Genomic DNA, 17,341 nt, shown 5'->3' with positions numbered 1-17,341 from the left:
AAAATGAAAAGCTACAAAAAAGACAGGAAAGCTGACATCGCGAGCTATCGATAGGTACTCGCAGTTTTTTAATCGATCAGATATTTGCTGAGATATTGCAATTTAATCGTCAATTTGCGCTTAACTGGCCATCGACCCGTAATATGATTATTAACTTTTTTGCTATTAGAATCTGACGATCAGCTAGATAGTACTACAATAAGATTATTGTAAAAAAAATCCTGTAATATTTGAGGTACTTTTTTTTTAACAAACACTACCGGTAAATTACCGGTAGTGTATACAGGCGGTAATACCATCTCTGGTAAGCCATTTCGAAATCAAGATTTTGGAAGCACGATGTTACTGCCCAGCTTTTTGGTGCATAGTTGTGCGCATTAAACCTGGTACACAACCAGGAGCAGGATTGAAACCAGGTCGTAATGTATTTCGCATTGAATAAAAATGTTATTTACGCATATAGGCCTTTCTTTGTTTTGTTTAGAGCTCTGCATACTCACGAGACGGTGGAATAGAAGGATTTGCACAACCCAATTTGTTGAAGTGTGGTAATCATAACGATTGGATGGCAGGTCTGCAATTCTTGTGTGGTGCGCATACAGTGTCTGGGACACGTCGGATACCCTTCAGTTTTATGCATGTAAACGTAACAGGCCAAATCATCTCAGGTTTTCAAACAGGTTTTACACCAGGTTTTTGTACTTAGAGCAATATCAGTACGATATCTTAAATATGTGAGGGGATATCTAGCAGGTTTGACGGCAGGTTACAAAACAGGTTTTTGTGCTTAAGGTTTTACCGACGGCAACACGGAACAGCTCGGACTCAAATACTACTTCAATACCTGACATGAAATGAGTGCATTTATTGACTTAGTAGTGTAGACAACATCCGAGCTGCTATTCAGCTGAGGGTCCTTCAGTACATTGCTGATCCTGTCGTCAAGAAGCCTCCACATAAAGCTGAGAGCGTAAATATCAAAGCTATTCCCGTCGTTCTGGGTAGTAGATGCCACAACAACGGATTTGTACGAGGCAAACTTGCTCTCTTTGCAAGGGCGTGCTTTGATTTTATTCAGGTGCGCAATGTAGTCTGGATCTCTCAAAGGGTCGTAAATGAAAATGCTCTTGGTCGCAGTGTTGATCACAATTGACGTCCAGTGAATGCGATCAAAATTGAGTGGAAGGAAAACGAGCTTCGTATCACACGTGTTCAGCTCGTGCACAACCTCTGCGGGCAACTCCGCCATTCTCACCTTCCTGTTCAGTTTTAGCTCATGTGTCAGCATAACGCGAACACTGTAGGCTTTGGTCCAAAATGCTCCGATCGCTTCAAAAATCTGCCCGCTAATCCAGTCTCCAGGCTGTAGCCGATATAGCGTCGAGTACTCTAGATCGCAGTGTAGACTCTCATCCACAATCTGATATGGATGGGACTCTAGCAAATACTTTGTGGCTTGATCAGCTTCAGTTTTGTCCTTTCGAATCGACGTTAGCCATTCTACAGCGTTTTCTTAGCAGTTTTGAAGTGGCTGAGATCCGCATATGCCAATCCGAGTTGGTCTCGATGACAGAGTGCTGTACGAACTGACCAGACCCGAACGCATCCATCACCATCAGGCTGCGAAGCTGGTAGTCGTATTTATAAAACAAACGTTAAAAAAGAATGATAAGGTGTATCCTGTTTTGAGCCGTAGCTTAAACCCTGGTACAAAATCTGGTACGAAACCTAATTCGTAACAGGTTGGAAACCTGGTTTAAACAAATGAAAGGAAACGTGGTGTAGAACCTGTTATGAACTTACCGATTGGTTTTGTGAGTGCAGTTCACCAGCAGGAGCTCCGGATACTTAGCAAACGTCGCTCGTATGTGTCCGGTACTCAGTGAGATCGATCCAGTCTACCCTGTTCACGTGTCGTCGACACTTACGACGTTATTATTGTCCTCCTCGCCGAAGCCGACAAAAAATTCGGCAACAGCCAAATCATCATCGGCCTGTCCACGGAGCTCATTGCTAATTCGAGAAAAAGATTCTCCGCATCTCTCTTCGTCACTTTGTACCTGGAGTTATCACGGATGTACTCGTAAATTCGGAGACTCTTGCCTCCAGCGCGTACCATCAACCGTAGGTCTTGAACCAGAGGCTCATACATCGGAACTTGGTGATTGTGAGGATAACGCTCGTAAATGTCCTGGGAAAGTTTGTGGTTGTAAGTGTAAATGGAATTTTTAAACTCTAGGATCCACTTTTCTTTGTAGGACACACAATATCCGCAGTAAAACGAAATGGACATCCAGTACCTCGAAGCTTGAACTGCTGTCTCTTTCCAGATCCACGGCGGCGGGTCCGCGACCCGTGCGTACAAATGTATCGCCGGCGAAAACGGGGAAGGGTCTCGGGTAAGTATCGCATCGAACATCCGTCCTTAGCGCGCTTAGAAGCACGTAGCATCTTGTTTCGTGTGGCGACACTCTCCGATTCGTGCACCACAAGATGCGCCCTTTCGGATTCTCAATACGATTTGCGGTATTTCTCCCAACTTTCCCAGTTTGTGTGGTAGCGACACAGCTCCTTCCCCTCAAAAGAGCCCTCCTGGTCTGCTGGAAACTCCTCGTCGCTACCACTGCCGCTAGCCTGCGTGGCCACCTCCCTCTCACCTTCCGATTCTGAGACGCTGGACAAAGAGGCTGGGGGATCTTCGTCGATGGACGCTTCGTCTTCAGAGTGGGCTTTGCGCTTCATTACTCCAGCACGACTCAAATTTTAAATATGAATGGATTTTGAGAAGCTGCGCTGCAGAGATACGTGCGATCAGGTGCCGTATCATAATATTAGTAGGTGTAGGGGAATATTTTCAAATCATAGTATTTTCTTTATTAATTACAGCCTGGCCAGAAACCTGGTGAAACATGTGCTTTAAACCTGGTCAATAGTCGCACGGTTATGCACCTTAAACCTGGGCAGTAGGTTTTTCCATTTTGGAACAACAATTGTTAGAAAAAGGGTCAAATCTAATAGTTCAAAAGTATATTTCTCATTATTCCGCCGGGTATCCAATTTTAGCATCATCTATCGGTAATCTATCTGTCATTTATTTGAATTTTATCTTCAGTTTCTGACCTACCGACCAGTGGTAATCTATACGTCATTTATTCGGATTTTATCCAGAAAAACGCTGTTCCAAATTCCACAGTGTCTCTCCTAAGCAAGCTGGCTCAGAAGGTATGATGCCGCTTGAGCAAACTACTGTCTCTTCGACCAAATGCTACTTAAGGAATATTGCAAACCACAAAACATCGCATTCAGAGATCCGATCACACATGTCTGTGCTAGGCAACGCACAAGTCTTAAATGGCAGTGGGGAACTCCAGATCTCCCACAAACTCCAGTGTCGCAAAGGTGTTGTTCGCGTGCGACAGCATATTATGCTCCTTGAGCCACTCGTCGTTATACAGCTTGCTACCTAAGCGAACGCCACCATCAGCCAGGATTGTCACAATGGTATGACCCGGACCCAGTTCCTTCGCCATCTTGACCACTCCAAACATTCAACGCACTGCTTGGACCAACGAAGATACCATCATGCCGCAACAAGAGATAGGCCATGTCGACAATCTCTTGGTTCGTGCCGGTGACGCCTTTGTCGATGATTGCTTCGCGTAGGTTGCTTGTTACACGGGCTAGTGCTGCCACCCCTTCTGCGATGGATGATCCTTTTACTACAGGCAGCATCTCGTAGCCATCCTTGGTGATCCCCGAAGCTCGGTCATTGTTGATGAACATAGCTGTGCACGCGATCTCGGCAGGATCGATGACCCACACCTTCACATCCGGGTTCTTCTCCTTGAAGAACGTCGACATTCCGGCGATGGTCCCTGACGTCCCTGCCGACGAGACGAATCCGTCGATCTCCCCTCCGACCTGTTCCCAGATTTCCGGGGCTGTGCCCTCATAGTGAGCTCGCATGTTCGCGAGATTGTCAAACTGGTTGGGACAGTACGCGTTCGGCATCTCCTTTGCAAGGTGTTGAGCGACATGGAAGAAGTTGTTCTGCTTGTCATCCATCGAGGTCGTAGGCAGCACACGGACCTCAGCACCCATAGTCTTCATCATCTGGATCTTCTCTTTCGCGATAATGTCCGGCATCGTCAGCAGCGTCTTGTAGCCGCGAGACGCTCCAAGCAGAGCGAGCGAGATACCCGTACTACCTCCAGTAGCTTCAATAATCGTGCCTCCAGGTTTGATCAATCCACGTTCTTCGGCGTCAAGGATAAGCGACTTGGCCACTCGATCCTTGAAGCTTCCGCTTGAATTGGCGTACTCAGCTTTGGCTAGCAACTTGCATCCCGTTAGACGAGAGAGTGTGGTGAGCTCCAGCAGCGGAGTGTTTCCAACTGATGCAAGGAGGTCAACGGAGCCAGTCGTTGACAAATTCTTGAGGTTGTTACCGGTAGTGGTAAGCTCAATGAGTAGCACATTGAAAAATGAGCGCCAAAGCGAGGTTTCACTCATGAGGAGCTGAAGGGGACAGGCTCAGGTAGGAGCTAAGGCACGGAGAAGCTCTGGCCATTTATTGCTACTACATATAATATCCAAAGACTTTTCTTAGACTCGAGATTTTCATGTTGGACAACAGCAGATACGACTATTATTTCAGTATCGCTTTCTTTATCTTACTTCGCCCTTGAAATTGTGCGGCGAAAACGAAAGCACATGCCTCGACTCAGCATGGTACAGTTGCATCCAAGTAAAAAATACAAATTAAAAAAGTATGTGTAAGGCACGCATAACGCTATTTTTAATTGCTTTGCTACTTTTTAGCGTCGCGGCGTTTTAAGTTTTTTTTTCGGAAATGCCGCGGCTGAACAAGCGGGAGTTAGAACGGTGCAGACAGAGGCGAGAACAATGGATGGAGAAGCACCTGCCTCGAGTTCACGCAGCTAAGCGTCCCAATGCTGTGTATTTGGAGAATCCTAAAGTGCTGGAGCTGCTTCGACATATTTCAGACGGCCTCAATGAATTGTTAATGGCGAGACCTTTGTCTCCTCTTCCTTGGCTCGCAGACTACTTACGACGAACAGTACGTCGATAATATTATTTTTTTTAGTCGAATGTTTAGATGACCGCTGACGTTTATTCTTTTATTTTTTTTCGCAGTGCAAGCTTGAATACGAGGTTCAGAGCACCGTATCTGAGAGTTTGATCCTCGAGATGCACAGGAAGCGAAGAGTAATACAAAGGGCTCTTCGCGATACCAAGCAGAATGAAACGGAAATCAAGCAGCTGATCCGAAAAATCGTCCTGTTAGAGCAAGACTTAAAGCTTGTAGGTCGAGAACGTCGCCTCAAGAGAATCGATTATGAATTTCTCGAATGGGAGCAACCGTCCGTGCAATCCAACTGGAGTATTGGCCCCACCAAAGTACCTTTATCCACAAATTCTTCTCAAGATCTAGATAATGAGCGTGAGAGACTCTCGCATCAGCTTCGTCTTGATCTGCTAGCTCAGCGCGATTTGGACTCATATTTCGACAAAGTAATCGACGAGATAATTCGCGCGCTGACTAATATGCTTCTAACAGCTCCAGAGAGACCAGCGCTCTGGTTCGTCATATATCTACGTCATCACGTTAATGACAGCGTCCCTACTCCACCAGGGTTGTCCTCTTCCGAACGCAAATCTTCTGTGACATTGGGTGCTGCATCTCCGCAACTTTTTAAGACAAATTTCGAGTTGACACGGAAGCTGGAAGAGATTGAACAAGCTCAACAATCAATGCACACCCGATTTCTGACAATGCAACAAACGTTCGGACAGTTGCAGCAAGAGGTAGCTGTACGCAACAAATTCATCGTTAAACTGTCCGAGTTACACGTGACAACGAGGACACAGGCCATCATGGACGGCACCTCTGTGTTTCTCAACTCACAGAAACATTGGGTTCCACGTGGGTATCTGTTAACTCCGAAAGCTTTGTCCGGCGCTGAGTTACTCGGCTTACGTCGAGCTGAAAGCTTTCTTATGGAAAGAGACGAATTTTATTGGAAATTTTTACTACGAACTCAACTGGAGTACGACTCAGCTACATTAATTCAGAGTGTGTGGCATGGTCGTCGAGCCTTTCACGCCTTTCAAGAACTCTTAAGAAGACGACGACGAGCTGCTACGTTGATCCAACGCAACTACTTCCGTTATCTCTTCACTCGTGCCACTAGTTTGCCTCGTTGGTGTCGTCCTGGACGAGAAGTGATCGTAGCACCCAGTATCGCACAGAAATGCGCCATCTCCTTTCGATTCTACCCCAAGAGAGACTTCCCCGCTGGGAATTATCGTCGAGAACCGAAAGGAACGAGTATCTACGAGCTCATGGAGATAGCGAGGCAGGACGAAATGTGCGCGGGTTTCACGACAGATGGAGCGCTTAAACGCTTCCTCCCGCGCATGCTCTCTCAACTTAAGCCTATGATGTCTTCTCCATCCAGTGCAAATGATGAGGATAACATAGATGAAGCCACACTTACAGCCCAGGACGGTCTCTATGTCAAGGTGTTCCCAAATAAAGACGAGAAGGTCATCAACTCTGCGATAGTCGTGGAGGTTCCTGAGGATCGTTTCGGGTTAGTCCGCGTCGTTCTTGACGGTATTGCGCTCACGGAATCAGTTCCCGTTGCGAAACTCACAGACCGCTGGAAACGCGTTCGAGTTAAACGTACAAAGTCGAAGGAACGGAGGAAAACTCGCGCTATAGTTTTCGGTAAAGGAACGCCTACAATTTTCACGGATGATATCGAGAACGACTCGGCTATCGTCGATCCGGGCACCCCCGACACCACTTATGAACGCATTGAAAGTGACGAAGAGGAGGTTGAGGAGAGTTTGGAGAAAGAATGGCGACGTATAAGGAGACGGAGAAGAAACGAGAACGTTGATGACGATCCGGATTATATCTTTGAAGACTTGGCGACAGGCCGCGTCATGCGTCGTGGACATCCTAATAACACTCACGAAGACCCGATAGCTCGTACACGTGTGATTGCTTCTCGTAAGAAAGAGTACGAGGACGAGAAGCAAAGTCAATTTAGAGCCAGGCAACTCGTTTGTGCAGTGAGAATTCAGTGTGCTTGGAGATCTAAACGAGCACGAGAACATCTCCAGCAGATTTTCGTGCTTCGAGCGAAAGAACGAGAACGTGAACGTCTCGTGGATCAAGTTGGACGACAAGCTAAACCCAGAAAGACAAAAAGAGGGGGTTTGTTTGCGAAATTTCGACGTAGATAACAGAAAAAAAAAACATACAGGATATATATTACTTTCAAGCGAACACGTCACTCGGGTCCTCATTAGCTGTAATAGCTGACTTAAAGAGGCTATCTCCTTTTTGTCCGGAAGAGTAGTCATGGGAAAAAGTCACACTATTCATACGTGTGAGGTCATCTATTCCAAGTCGCTCGTGTCCTTGGATTTTTTCTTCTTCTTCTTGGATTTCTTCTTCTCCGGAGACTCGCCAGCTTCAGCGACGTCCGCCTCGTCAGCGTCACGCTTGTGCTTCTTCTTCTTCTCCTTCTTCTCCTTCTTCTCCTTCTTGTGCTTCTTCTTGGGAGCTTCCTCCTCGTCCTTCGTCTCCTCCGTCACTTCCTCCACCAGAGCCTTCTTCTCGTCCTTCCCGTACAGCTCCGACACGTCCGCAGGCGTGTTCTCGTTCACCTTGCCGTACTTGCCGATCTTTCCCTCCTTCACAAGCCCCTTGACCTTCTGAGCCATGGGACCCAAGCCCCAACGACGCGGGTACGTGTCTCTCTCCATAATAACACGCTTGATCTTCGCCACGACGCCGTGGTCGCATGTAGCCATCACCGCCGTAGTCATCTGAGCAATCGCAACAGCAATAGCCTCGCCCTTAGTGGTCATAAGCACGACCTCCTCGCCCACGTCGATGTCGTCAGCAAAGCGTAGCAGACCCGGGATCATGAACTTGGCACCATAACAGATGGCGTTCACCGAGCTGTCCTTCACCACGATACGCTTGTACGTGGTCAGCAGCACCTCTAATGGGCGTACAATACGTCGCAGATAGGACTCGTCCTTGTATGTGTCGTACTGGAACTGGGCGTCCAATACGTCGTGCATAGTGACCATCGCGTCATTCTCGCCCATAACACCGGAGCGCACACGACGCAGCTCTTGCATGTGGCCTCCGACGCCAAGAACAAGACCCAAGTGCACACACAGCGTACGGATATACGTACCGGCCTCGCAACTCACATGGAAGATACCCAAGTGACGGTCCTCATCGTATTCAATGAGTTTCGATTCGTAGATCGTACGGATACGCAGTTGACGCTTCACAGCGGAAATAAGCGGAGGACGCTGGAAGAGAGCACCCGTCAGTGTCTCAATGGCACGAGCGAGCTTGACTTGGCTCTCGATGGCGCTGTGTAGACGCACAACAGCCACGTACTCCTTACCGGCGCCCTGTTGAGCCTTAACCAAACGGGTGGCACGGTCCACACACACGATAAGGCAGCCAGTGACCTTGGGGTCGAGCGTTCCGGAGTGACCAGTCTTGTCTACGCGCAAGATGCGACGGATCCAGGCCACCACTTCGTGTGACGAAGGGTTCGCTGGCTTGTCGAGGTTGATGACACCGTAACGCACATAGTCGTGCAGGTTACGCTTGAGTGGCGACGAACTGCACGCGATGGGCGTGTAGTGACCCGTGCGGACATTGAGTTGGTGGTAGTTTTTAAGCAGAAGAGGCCACTTGCTCGTGTCCAGAGCGGGCGTGTGGCTCTCCGGGGCGATGAGATCTTTGCCCTCGGTCTCCGAAGCCTTAAGCTTCTTCTTCTTGCTCTTCTTCTCCACGTCCGCAGCCGTCATGACACAAGGGTTACGCGAATTGGAAATGACAGGAGACGGTTGGTCGAGCAGCTTCGATCCGTTGGTCGAGGGAGCGTCTTGTGGACCACGTGAAATGATGTTGGAAGCGTAGGATGACAGGGGTACACTCTGCTACACTTGAATTTTGTATGCCTGTACCCTCGAGACCCATTTTTGCTTTCTCGACACGAAGTAAAATGGGTCGCCAACTTAAGTTCCATGAGCAGAAGCTGCTCAGGAAGGTGGATTTACTGGAGTGGAAGAAGGAGAACAACCTGCATGAGATCAAAGTGATCCGTCGCTACCGTATCCCGGACCGCGAGCAGTACCACAAGTATAACCGCTTAGCGGGACACATCTCGAAAGTTGTGGCAAGACTCAAGAAGCGTCCAGCCAATGACCCATACCGTGTCAAAACTACGACAGCGTTGCTGGACAAGCTGTACAATATGGGACTGATTCAGACGAAGAAAAGTCTGCTGAAGGCCGAGGAGGTCAACGTTTCCGCCTTCTGTCGCCGCCGTTTGCCGGTTGTCATGGTGCGCGTCAAAATGGCTGAGAGTATCAAGGAAGCCACGACGTTCGTGGAGCAGGGACATGTCCGTGTGGGCCCCACAGCTGTGACCGACCCAGCCTTTTTGGTCACTCGACCAATGGAGGACTTTGTCACGTGGGTGGACAGCTCCAAGATCAAGAGGACCATCATGAAGTACAACGACAAGCTTGACGACTACGACCTGCTCGGCAATTAAGCGGGAACACGTGGAAATTGTCTGAGATGAAGGCTGCGACGGTGTAAGAACAGGTTTTATAGATTCTTTACTTGAGAATGCACGTGCTTTTTTTGATGATCGAGGATTTTGGTGTTGCGTCCCATGAAACTGATAAGAATTTGTTGCCGAGCGTGGCTGTTTTGGTGTGGCAATGTGGCAATATGTATTCGATAACGGATTCACGGAATTGCTGGCACGAAGGACTGCAACATCGCGTTGCGGGTTGGTACCCTCAGCCGCCCATTTCGATTCTTACCACCTATTAACGACAACAAGTTCAAGCAAAGATGCGTGGTGTTTCCAGTGCAACAAGTGCTGCGGTATTGCTGATGCAAGTTGCGTCGTGGTGGGTAGGTAGCGATGCTGCTCTCCCGGTTGTAAAAGAGGTCGTGACGGGCACTATTTTTCGCAAGTCGAGCTACTTGACGGTGGACCAATACACGTTGAACGTTGCAGCGTCGACAGCTATTGTGGAGATCGACCTGCTGTCGATGGAGACGGCTGACAACAAGACATTCACAGATGTGAATGCTGACTGCGACTCGGCGTATATTGATCCTCAAGTCTACCTATTCCAGAGACAAACGGACGGGTCGCTGGCCTTCGTGGCCACTAATGATGATACTGGCGACGACAACAGCGTGTACTTCAGTCGTGGACGTACCGATGGGTCAGTATCGGCACAAGATTCCTACTTGATCCGGCAGGTCAGTCAAGGCACCTACGTTCTCGCTGTCGGTCGTTATCCACTGAGTCAAGCTGCAGCAGCTGCTGGTCGAAGCACCGACAGCGTAAATGATTTTTCGCCTTACTTCTGCATGGCACGAAAGGCCAGCTATGGCAACTACAAGATGACAGTGCGCGTGCAGTCAACGTCGACCCAGAACGTTATTGCCAAGAAGGCAAACTCGTATGTTGGCAACAGTTGCAGCGTGCCGTCTTCGGTCACTGCCGAGTGCGCCTACGCGTTGCCAGCGAACATCGGCAGCGACATTCTAAGGACTTGTAGCTACGACAAGACCATTTACTGATCCCATCTTTGTTTTGCATTTACTACACGTTCATAGCTCTTATGAATACAGAACCTCTTTTTTCCATCTTCATTGCAATTGGCATTGGCAATTCGCCAATGAAGTGAGTGTCAAAGGTGAGAGGAGCTTTGACCGTGACTTCAAGTTGGTATCCTTACAAATGTCAAGTCACCATTCGGAAATCCGCAACCTCAAGAGATAAGCAACAAAGACCAACACTCCGACATGCCCAAGGTAAAGCAACTTGTGCGAGACAGCCAAAACATTGTGGCGGACATGGTGGAGGGCATGGCTCTCTCTCATCCGCACCTGGTGCTAGAGCCGAGCGAGCGTGTGCTGTTGCACCGCGACTACGTGGCCATCCGCGAGCGCCAAGTGACGCTCATCTCAGGCGGTGGCAGTGGCCACGAGCCCACTCATGCCGGTTACATCGGCGAAGGAATGCTGACCGCTGTGGTCTGCGGTGGCGTGTTCGCCTCGCCCTCCACGCAGCAGGTTCTAACGGCCATTCGCCTGGTCGCAGGCCCGCACGGCTGCCTGGTCATCGTAAAAAACTACACGGGCGATCGCCTCAACTTCGGTCTTGCCGTAGAGCAAGCCAAGGCTGAAGGCCTCAAATGCGACATGGTTGTGGTCGGAGAAGACGTGGCCGTCGTGAACGCCAACGCAGGACGCCGTGGACTCAGCGGCACCGTGTTCGTGCACAAACTGGCAGGTGCTGCTGCGCAGAAGAAGAAAGATCTGGCAACTCTTGTCAAAATGGTGAGCTGTTTGATATCCGAGAGCAATTTGGGCACTATGGGAGTTGCCATCAAGCCCTGCACTCTTCCAGGCCAAGAAGATACGTCCAGGGAATGGGGAGACAACGAGATGGAAGTCGGACTGGGTATCCACGGTGAGCCTGGTGTTGCCAAATGTGAGCAACAAAATGTACCATCACTCTGCAGAATGTTGGTCGACAAAATCACAGAGCAGTCCTCCGTAGGCCTGGGTCTGCAACAAGGCAGCAAGACCGTGCTTATGGTCAACAACCTAGGATCTACAACTGGAATGGAGCTGTACGTTGTTGCCAAGTACGCCGTTGAGACACTCAAAGCCAAGGGTATTGAACCTGAAAGAGTAATGGTCGGTTCCTTCATGACAGCCTTGGATATGGCAGGCTTCTCCCTCTCACTATGGAACTCCAACGGTGACGTTGAGATGCTGGCTCTATTCGATGCACCCACGTCAGCTCCAGCGTGGACATACTCTCCCTTCGATCTCACGCAATCGACAAGTTCTGGCCCTTTCATTAAGGCGGCAACTCCAGCTCAAGCACAGACATTCAACCGTCCAAGTGAGCTCTCGAACAAGGGACTTTTACTCGAGAAATGCATTCTAGCAGTGTGTGAGACGTTGATCAAGAATGAACCGCAACTGACCAACTGGGACACGAAAGTGGGCGATGGAGACTGCGGCACCACGTTCAAGAATGCTGCTGAAGCCATCGTGGCTGACTTGAAGGCTCATTATCCACTTAATGACGCAACGCAGACGCTGCGTGCTCTTGCAGACTCGGTGGGACGTAGCGCTGGTGGTACTTCTGGCGTGTTGTACGTCATCTTCTTGACTGCTGGCTCGCTGCATCTTGAGAGCTGTAAGGAAGACGACGCTGCGGCGTGGATCGGCGCTTTCCGTGCTGGTACCGCTGCAGTCCAGAAGTATGGAGGTGCGAAGGAGGGCTCTCGTACGATGGTGGATGCTCTGGTGCCCTCGCTTCGTGCTCTTGACAACCCGACTTCGAAGACTGGGGCTGAATTGGCTAACGTTGCAGCCAAAGCTGCGCAAGATGGTGCTGATGCCACGGCCAGTATTTCCACCAAGCAGGCATTCGGTCGTGCTGGATACGTCGGGGAGGAGTTCGGTGCAGGTATTCCGGACCCTGGAGCCAAGGCTGCTGCGTTCTGGATCCAGGCCATAGCAGACACACTGAACTCGAGCTAAGTGAAGAAAGTGATGGTAGCGTGTACAGGGTCAGATTTAACGCAATGAAGTGACGTTCCATGGTAGGTATCTTGAAGCTGTAGTGCCGTCCAGGAGGATCAGCGATGATGACGATAAAATCCTTGAAAGAGCCGAGTCTACCGCGACTCGACCACTCTGGAAGTGACAACAGTTTGACGTCATGGTCTTTGCTGGAGTGCATGTAAGACAACGCTTAGAACTCATCAACCTCCGCAAGCAAAAACACAGAAGTCCCTCTTATAAAGAAGTAAAATGAGGATGGAATACAGTCTTTCAAGCTCGTGTCCGCTAGCGCAGACCATCATATCAATCGCGTCCGGTTAATAGGTACTTGTTCTTGGAAAAGATCTTCCAGCGCCGCGTTCGCATCTCGAAGAAAAGGGTGCTCCAGTACTTGCTTCGGTGTTATCCGTATGTAAGGATCCTTCTCCATCATGAGAGTAATCTGAGCACCACAAAAGTCAAACAACTTGAAATCCTTCTCAGTCCGAACCAGTGACAATGACACGTACCATATCCTTGGCATCATCTGAAATACTGGACCATTCCGGTTCTTCGAACTCAAAGTCAACCCGTTTGTTCATCTGAATAAGCTCATCGTCGTTCACACCGAAGAACGGTTCGTAGCCACACAGCATCGTGTACGCCACCACACCAGCCGAGAACATATCTACTCCACTTGGATACGCTTCACCTTTGCCTGCACATAGTATCTCTGGAGCCACGAAGCCAGGAGTTCCGCATCTGCCCTTCAGCATCCCATCCTTTTGGATAAATGCTGCCATGCCGAAGTCCGCAACCTTGATTACAGCGAACCTGCCAGCAATAAATCACCAGTTAGATACTGGTCACTGACAAAACACATATTCTACTTACTCTTTGCCGCTCGCACTGCACTCAAAGTCCAGTGCGAGATTCGAGAGCTTCACATCTCGATGAGCAACACCATTGCGCTGACAGTAATCAATCGCCCGGACCAGACTAGCAACCAAGAACGAAGCACGCGTCTCGTCCACCGCACTCTTGGTAGCAATCTCTTCGTGTAGATCTCCATCCCTCATGAGCTCCAGCTCCATGACCAGGTGGTCGCGCGTTTCAAACAGCGACTGCAGTCGAATCACCGGACAGTATGAGGAGCCCGAGCGGACCGTCAACAGACTCTGCGTCAAAATCTCGCGCACCACGGTGTCTTCACGTTCTGTGTCACGCGACACCAAGTCCCAGAAGATGTTCTTCTCAATGATCTTCAGAGCACAGTCCTTCGACCTTGACGAATCGTCCCAGCTCTCTTTCCGACGTGCACGGCGTACAATCGAGAAGCGTCCTTTGCCAAGCTCAAAGTTTTTCGCAGACGTCCCAGTCGGCGAGTCCGGCGTGAGATCAAACAAGTCGTCGATCTGCAGCTCCACCGCACGCGTCAGCATTTCTTTCCACCGTCTCGCGTCCTTCTTCGAGTCGAATTGCAGCCACAACTCGCTGCGTCCAGATACTGCTGACGAGTGAGTATTGTACTTGAGCACATACTCGGTCGTGCTGCGTTGATGAGAATGCACAGATCCCTCGTATACATTCGCATGCCCCACCGGTCGACTAGTATCGTTCGCATCCAGATATTCCCATAGATTGTTGCGATACAGCGACAAGTAGCGTCTGCACCACTGACTCCCCGGAACCTTCAGAAGCACCCAGCCAGTAATTGCCATTGCAGACGACTCGGAGCCAGACAAGAACGCGTTTCTCTCTCCACGTAGCTGTTCAAAGACGTCGAAAGGCAGCTCAGTGGCAAGACACGACAGTAACCACGAGTCTGCGTTCCAATGATGAGGAGTTCCCCTTGCATTCGGCGGTGTAAGCTGTCCCAATACCGGTGCGAGGTCCTCACTGGCCATGGAATTGTCTTCTGCGATCACGTTCATCCCAAACGGCGACTGGCGATCCATTTGCTGCAACGAATTGCTGGACGGCCACTGCTTCATGTTGGCAAAGTTACTGCCTCCTCGGACACTCACTTCGTCACCCAGGAACGCGTGTGTACTGTTCGCCATGTTGTTGTTATGAATCGTCGTAAAGCACTTCCGTAAGGCCGTGTCCACGCCCGATCCTCCAGGTGTCGGAGTAGTCGCCGGAGGCATCAACGCACTCTCCAGTAGCGGACACTCCACTGTAATGTGGTTCCCATTACAGTTCGCGCACGTCTGCGAGTCCCTCCGACGACTGTTAGTTCGTGGTAAGCCCTTAGGGAAGAGTGTCGGTGGCAGCTTGAGATCGTCCAGACCTCCGTCCACACCAGGAGGCGACGGGTGGATCACCATGGGAGTTATCACTGGAGAACGCTTCCCACTCTCCTCGAACGACATGGAGTGTGCTCGGTGTCGACCTGCAGCTGCTACGGCAGCCATCACGACGGCCTGGTTGGATTTCTGTCTCGTATCTTCTTCATCCGACTCGCTCGTGCTACCCGATGACACTACGTCGTCAGCATCCAGAAGACTGCCAATCGCATCCGCAGTGACTAGTGATTCTCTTCGGTCAATGTTACGCACACTGTTATATAAATTATCACAGAAAAAGTGAGCTTATCATTGCTAAAAATGAACAAGAGAGTCGCTGTCACCTGATATCTAGCTCGCTCTGGATGCTGTTCATCATGAGGCGCTGGAGTAACATGTCCATCTGCAGTTCCCACGGCTTGTTGAAGAGGGAAGTTTCGCCGGATTTCTGGTGTGGAGAGCTCGTGCCTGTTGAGCACTCGGCGTCTCCCTCTAAGCTGTCATTCTTCTTAAGCGACGATCTGTGTGATGTTGTGGATATGTCAGCGTCTTCGCAGGTCGCGGAGACAACGCTGGCGTGATTTAACTCCCGCTCTGAGCGCTAACATGGCAAAATAAAATAAGTTTTCAAAGGTCAGCACGGACTTCCGAAGACTCTCTCTGTGTACGCACAATTTGAATCTTAACCGCAGTGTGCGTCGCTAAGTTGCCTTTCTTGTGGATGAGCTTGAAGCAACTGACGCAGTAGGCGTCATGGCAGCAGCCGTTGCAGCTCAGACTCGCACGGTGAAGCTCGCAGTAGACACAAAGTGGACGCGGACCATCAGTGATGGCACTATAGTCCTCCGCGTCAGGCTCGTCGCTTGAATCGTTGCCAGCAGGCCCATGTGTGCCCTGCACAAACCATAGACGCCAACTAGCGTTCTCGAGACGCACAGCCTCGTCCACAAAGCGCCGCATGGTGCTGAAGGACTGCCACGACTTCTTGGCAGCCTTCTCGAAGACCGCCACGTCGTCTATCATTATCAGTTGATCCCGGGACTACACAGTGTAGGGAAGATCGAGATCTGCTGAGCCGAGCAGCGTGCGAGGCATCCGGTGGCCGCGTGACGGGATTCCTTCAGCTGTAGTCCAGCACTTCCTCGTCTGGTTCAGGTCTTTATTTCTGCGTGCTGCGCTCATCCTGTGGTATATGATAAGGTGACGCATCGACAGCTTAGAAAATGTTTTCAAGGTTATTGGAATAAAGAAGAAGGTTGAGGCTTGGAAACCACAGACGATTTGCACCTCAGGACGCGATTATCGAAATAAAGAGGTTTAGGTTTTATAAGTCAGATGAAAAACTCGACAACGGCTGACGTACATATAAGTCGAGCCATGGCCACGGACTATTTAAGACAGCTCGGAAAAGGCTCCGATAAGGTTATCATGACGGCATTTAGCCTCCATCCGCGAGCAGTCTACGGCCATCACCGGGATGAGTTTTTCGATGTTACGTCTACGTGGGCGCTTCAAACCAATCATTCGTCGTCTTTGTATAACAACCTAAAGGTGTGAAACTAACGTGAAAAGTAATTTAGTCAGTTCCTAAGGTGCATGATACACATACTTAGCATGGGCAAGAAGAAGGCTGCGTCAACGACAGCTACCCGCAAGACCACCAAGAGCAAGACCAAACCCGGTAGTGCCATCACACGCCGCGAGATCGCAGCATGGGAAGCCGATGAGGTTCCGCCCGCATTGCGCTTCGAACCGCTTCGCAAGTCTCTGCGCGTCAAGCACCTGCACGACGAGCTCATCTACGCCGTGCCGTCCTTCCTGTCGCGCGTCGAGTGCCAGCGCGTGCGTTCCTTCGCGGACCAAGAAGGTTTTGAGCGCGTGACCCAGCGAGCCACTCGCGACTACGCGTTCAGAGACAACGACCGACTGCTACTGCGTCTTCCAGCGTTCGCAGATCTGCTCTGGAAGCGTCTGCAACCGCATGTTCCAGCCGAGTACGAGGGTCTGCATGCTGTTGGGCTGAACCCGGCTATCAGGTTCTATCGGTACAATACGGGGCAGAGATTTGGTTGTCATGTGGACCAAAGTGACGTGGATCGGGTCACAGGCTATCACAGCCGCTTCACTGTGCTCGTGTACTTGAACGACTCGACCGACTCGGACTTGCAAGGCGGCAACACCATTTTCTATGCTAATGAAGCTGACGCCAAGGAGGAAAACCTAGTGCTTAGTGTGGCACCAGAGACGGGTGCAGCACTCGTGCATGGTCACGGCGATCACTGCCTGTTACATGAAGGCGCGTTAGTAACGCGAGGGGCCAAATATCTGCTGCGCACCGACGTCATGTACTCGCGCACGAAGAAGTAGACGACGTTGTACTGATTCT

General features: G+C 50.2%; 8 protein-coding genes across 8 annotated transcripts; 5 read left to right on the top strand and 3 right to left on the bottom strand.

Moving 5' to 3' along the window:
- Window positions 1-3,347: 3,347 nt before the first annotated feature.
- Window positions 3,348-4,512, bottom strand: PITG_06265 (cysteine synthase, putative; the record flags this gene model as incomplete). Its single annotated transcript, XM_002998376.1, has 2 exons — window positions 3,348-3,463; window positions 3,558-4,512. 2 exons carry the CDS (start codon window positions 4,510-4,512, stop codon window positions 3,348-3,350), a joined length of 1,071 nt encoding a protein of 356 aa, XP_002998422.1.
- Window positions 4,513-4,852: 340 nt separating this feature from the next.
- On the top strand, window positions 4,853-7,278 carry PITG_06264 (uncharacterized protein; the record flags this gene model as incomplete). Its single annotated transcript, XM_002998375.1, has 4 exons — window positions 4,853-5,080; window positions 5,158-5,404; window positions 5,657-6,481; window positions 6,524-7,278. The coding sequence occupies 4 exons, from the start codon at window positions 4,853-4,855 to the stop codon at window positions 7,276-7,278; spliced, it is 2,055 nt and encodes a 684-aa protein (XP_002998421.1).
- On the bottom strand, window positions 6,876-8,978 carry PITG_06263 (H/ACA ribonucleoprotein complex subunit 4; the record flags this gene model as incomplete). Its single annotated transcript, XM_002998374.1, has 1 exon — window positions 6,876-8,978. One exon carries the CDS (start codon window positions 8,875-8,877, stop codon window positions 7,435-7,437), a length of 1,443 nt encoding a protein of 480 aa, XP_002998420.1.
- A 96-nt stretch (window positions 8,979-9,074) lies between these two features.
- PITG_06262 (U3 small nucleolar ribonucleoprotein IMP3) lies at window positions 9,075-9,629 on the top strand (the record flags this gene model as incomplete). The annotated part of the gene is made up of 1 exon (XM_002998373.1): window positions 9,075-9,629. One exon carries the CDS (start codon window positions 9,075-9,077, stop codon window positions 9,627-9,629), a length of 555 nt encoding a protein of 184 aa, XP_002998419.1.
- A 293-nt stretch (window positions 9,630-9,922) lies between these two features.
- On the top strand, window positions 9,923-10,681 carry PITG_06261 (uncharacterized protein; the record flags this gene model as incomplete). The annotated part of the gene is made up of 1 exon (XM_002998372.1): window positions 9,923-10,681. One exon carries the CDS (start codon window positions 9,938-9,940, stop codon window positions 10,679-10,681), a length of 744 nt encoding a protein of 247 aa, XP_002998418.1.
- A 184-nt stretch (window positions 10,682-10,865) lies between these two features.
- PITG_06260 (dihydroxyacetone kinase, putative) lies at window positions 10,866-12,664 on the top strand (the record flags this gene model as incomplete). The annotated part of the gene is made up of 1 exon (XM_002998371.1): window positions 10,866-12,664. One exon carries the CDS (start codon window positions 10,907-10,909, stop codon window positions 12,662-12,664), a length of 1,758 nt encoding a protein of 585 aa, XP_002998417.1.
- Window positions 12,665-12,925: 261 nt separating this feature from the next.
- On the bottom strand, window positions 12,926-15,978 carry PITG_06259 (calcium/calmodulin-dependent protein kinase, putative; the record flags this gene model as incomplete). Its single annotated transcript, XM_002998370.1, has 4 exons — window positions 12,926-13,501; window positions 13,562-15,229; window positions 15,300-15,547; window positions 15,628-15,978. 4 exons carry the CDS (start codon window positions 15,976-15,978, stop codon window positions 13,168-13,170), a joined length of 2,601 nt encoding a protein of 866 aa, XP_002998416.1.
- Window positions 15,979-16,569: 591 nt separating this feature from the next.
- PITG_06258 (uncharacterized protein) lies at window positions 16,570-17,322 on the top strand (the record flags this gene model as incomplete). Its single annotated transcript, XM_002998369.1, has 1 exon — window positions 16,570-17,322. The coding sequence occupies one exon, from the start codon at window positions 16,570-16,572 to the stop codon at window positions 17,320-17,322; it is 753 nt and encodes a 250-aa protein (XP_002998415.1).
- Between the last annotated feature and the right edge of the window lie 19 nt (window positions 17,323-17,341).

The sequence above is a fragment of the Phytophthora infestans genome, genomic scaffold (genome assembly GCF_000142945.1).
Source record: "Phytophthora infestans T30-4 supercont1.8 genomic scaffold, whole genome shotgun sequence".
NCBI lineage: Eukaryota > Oomycota > Peronosporomycetes > Peronosporales > Peronosporaceae > Phytophthora > Phytophthora infestans.
This window is presented reverse-complemented; position numbering and strand designations above follow the sequence as displayed.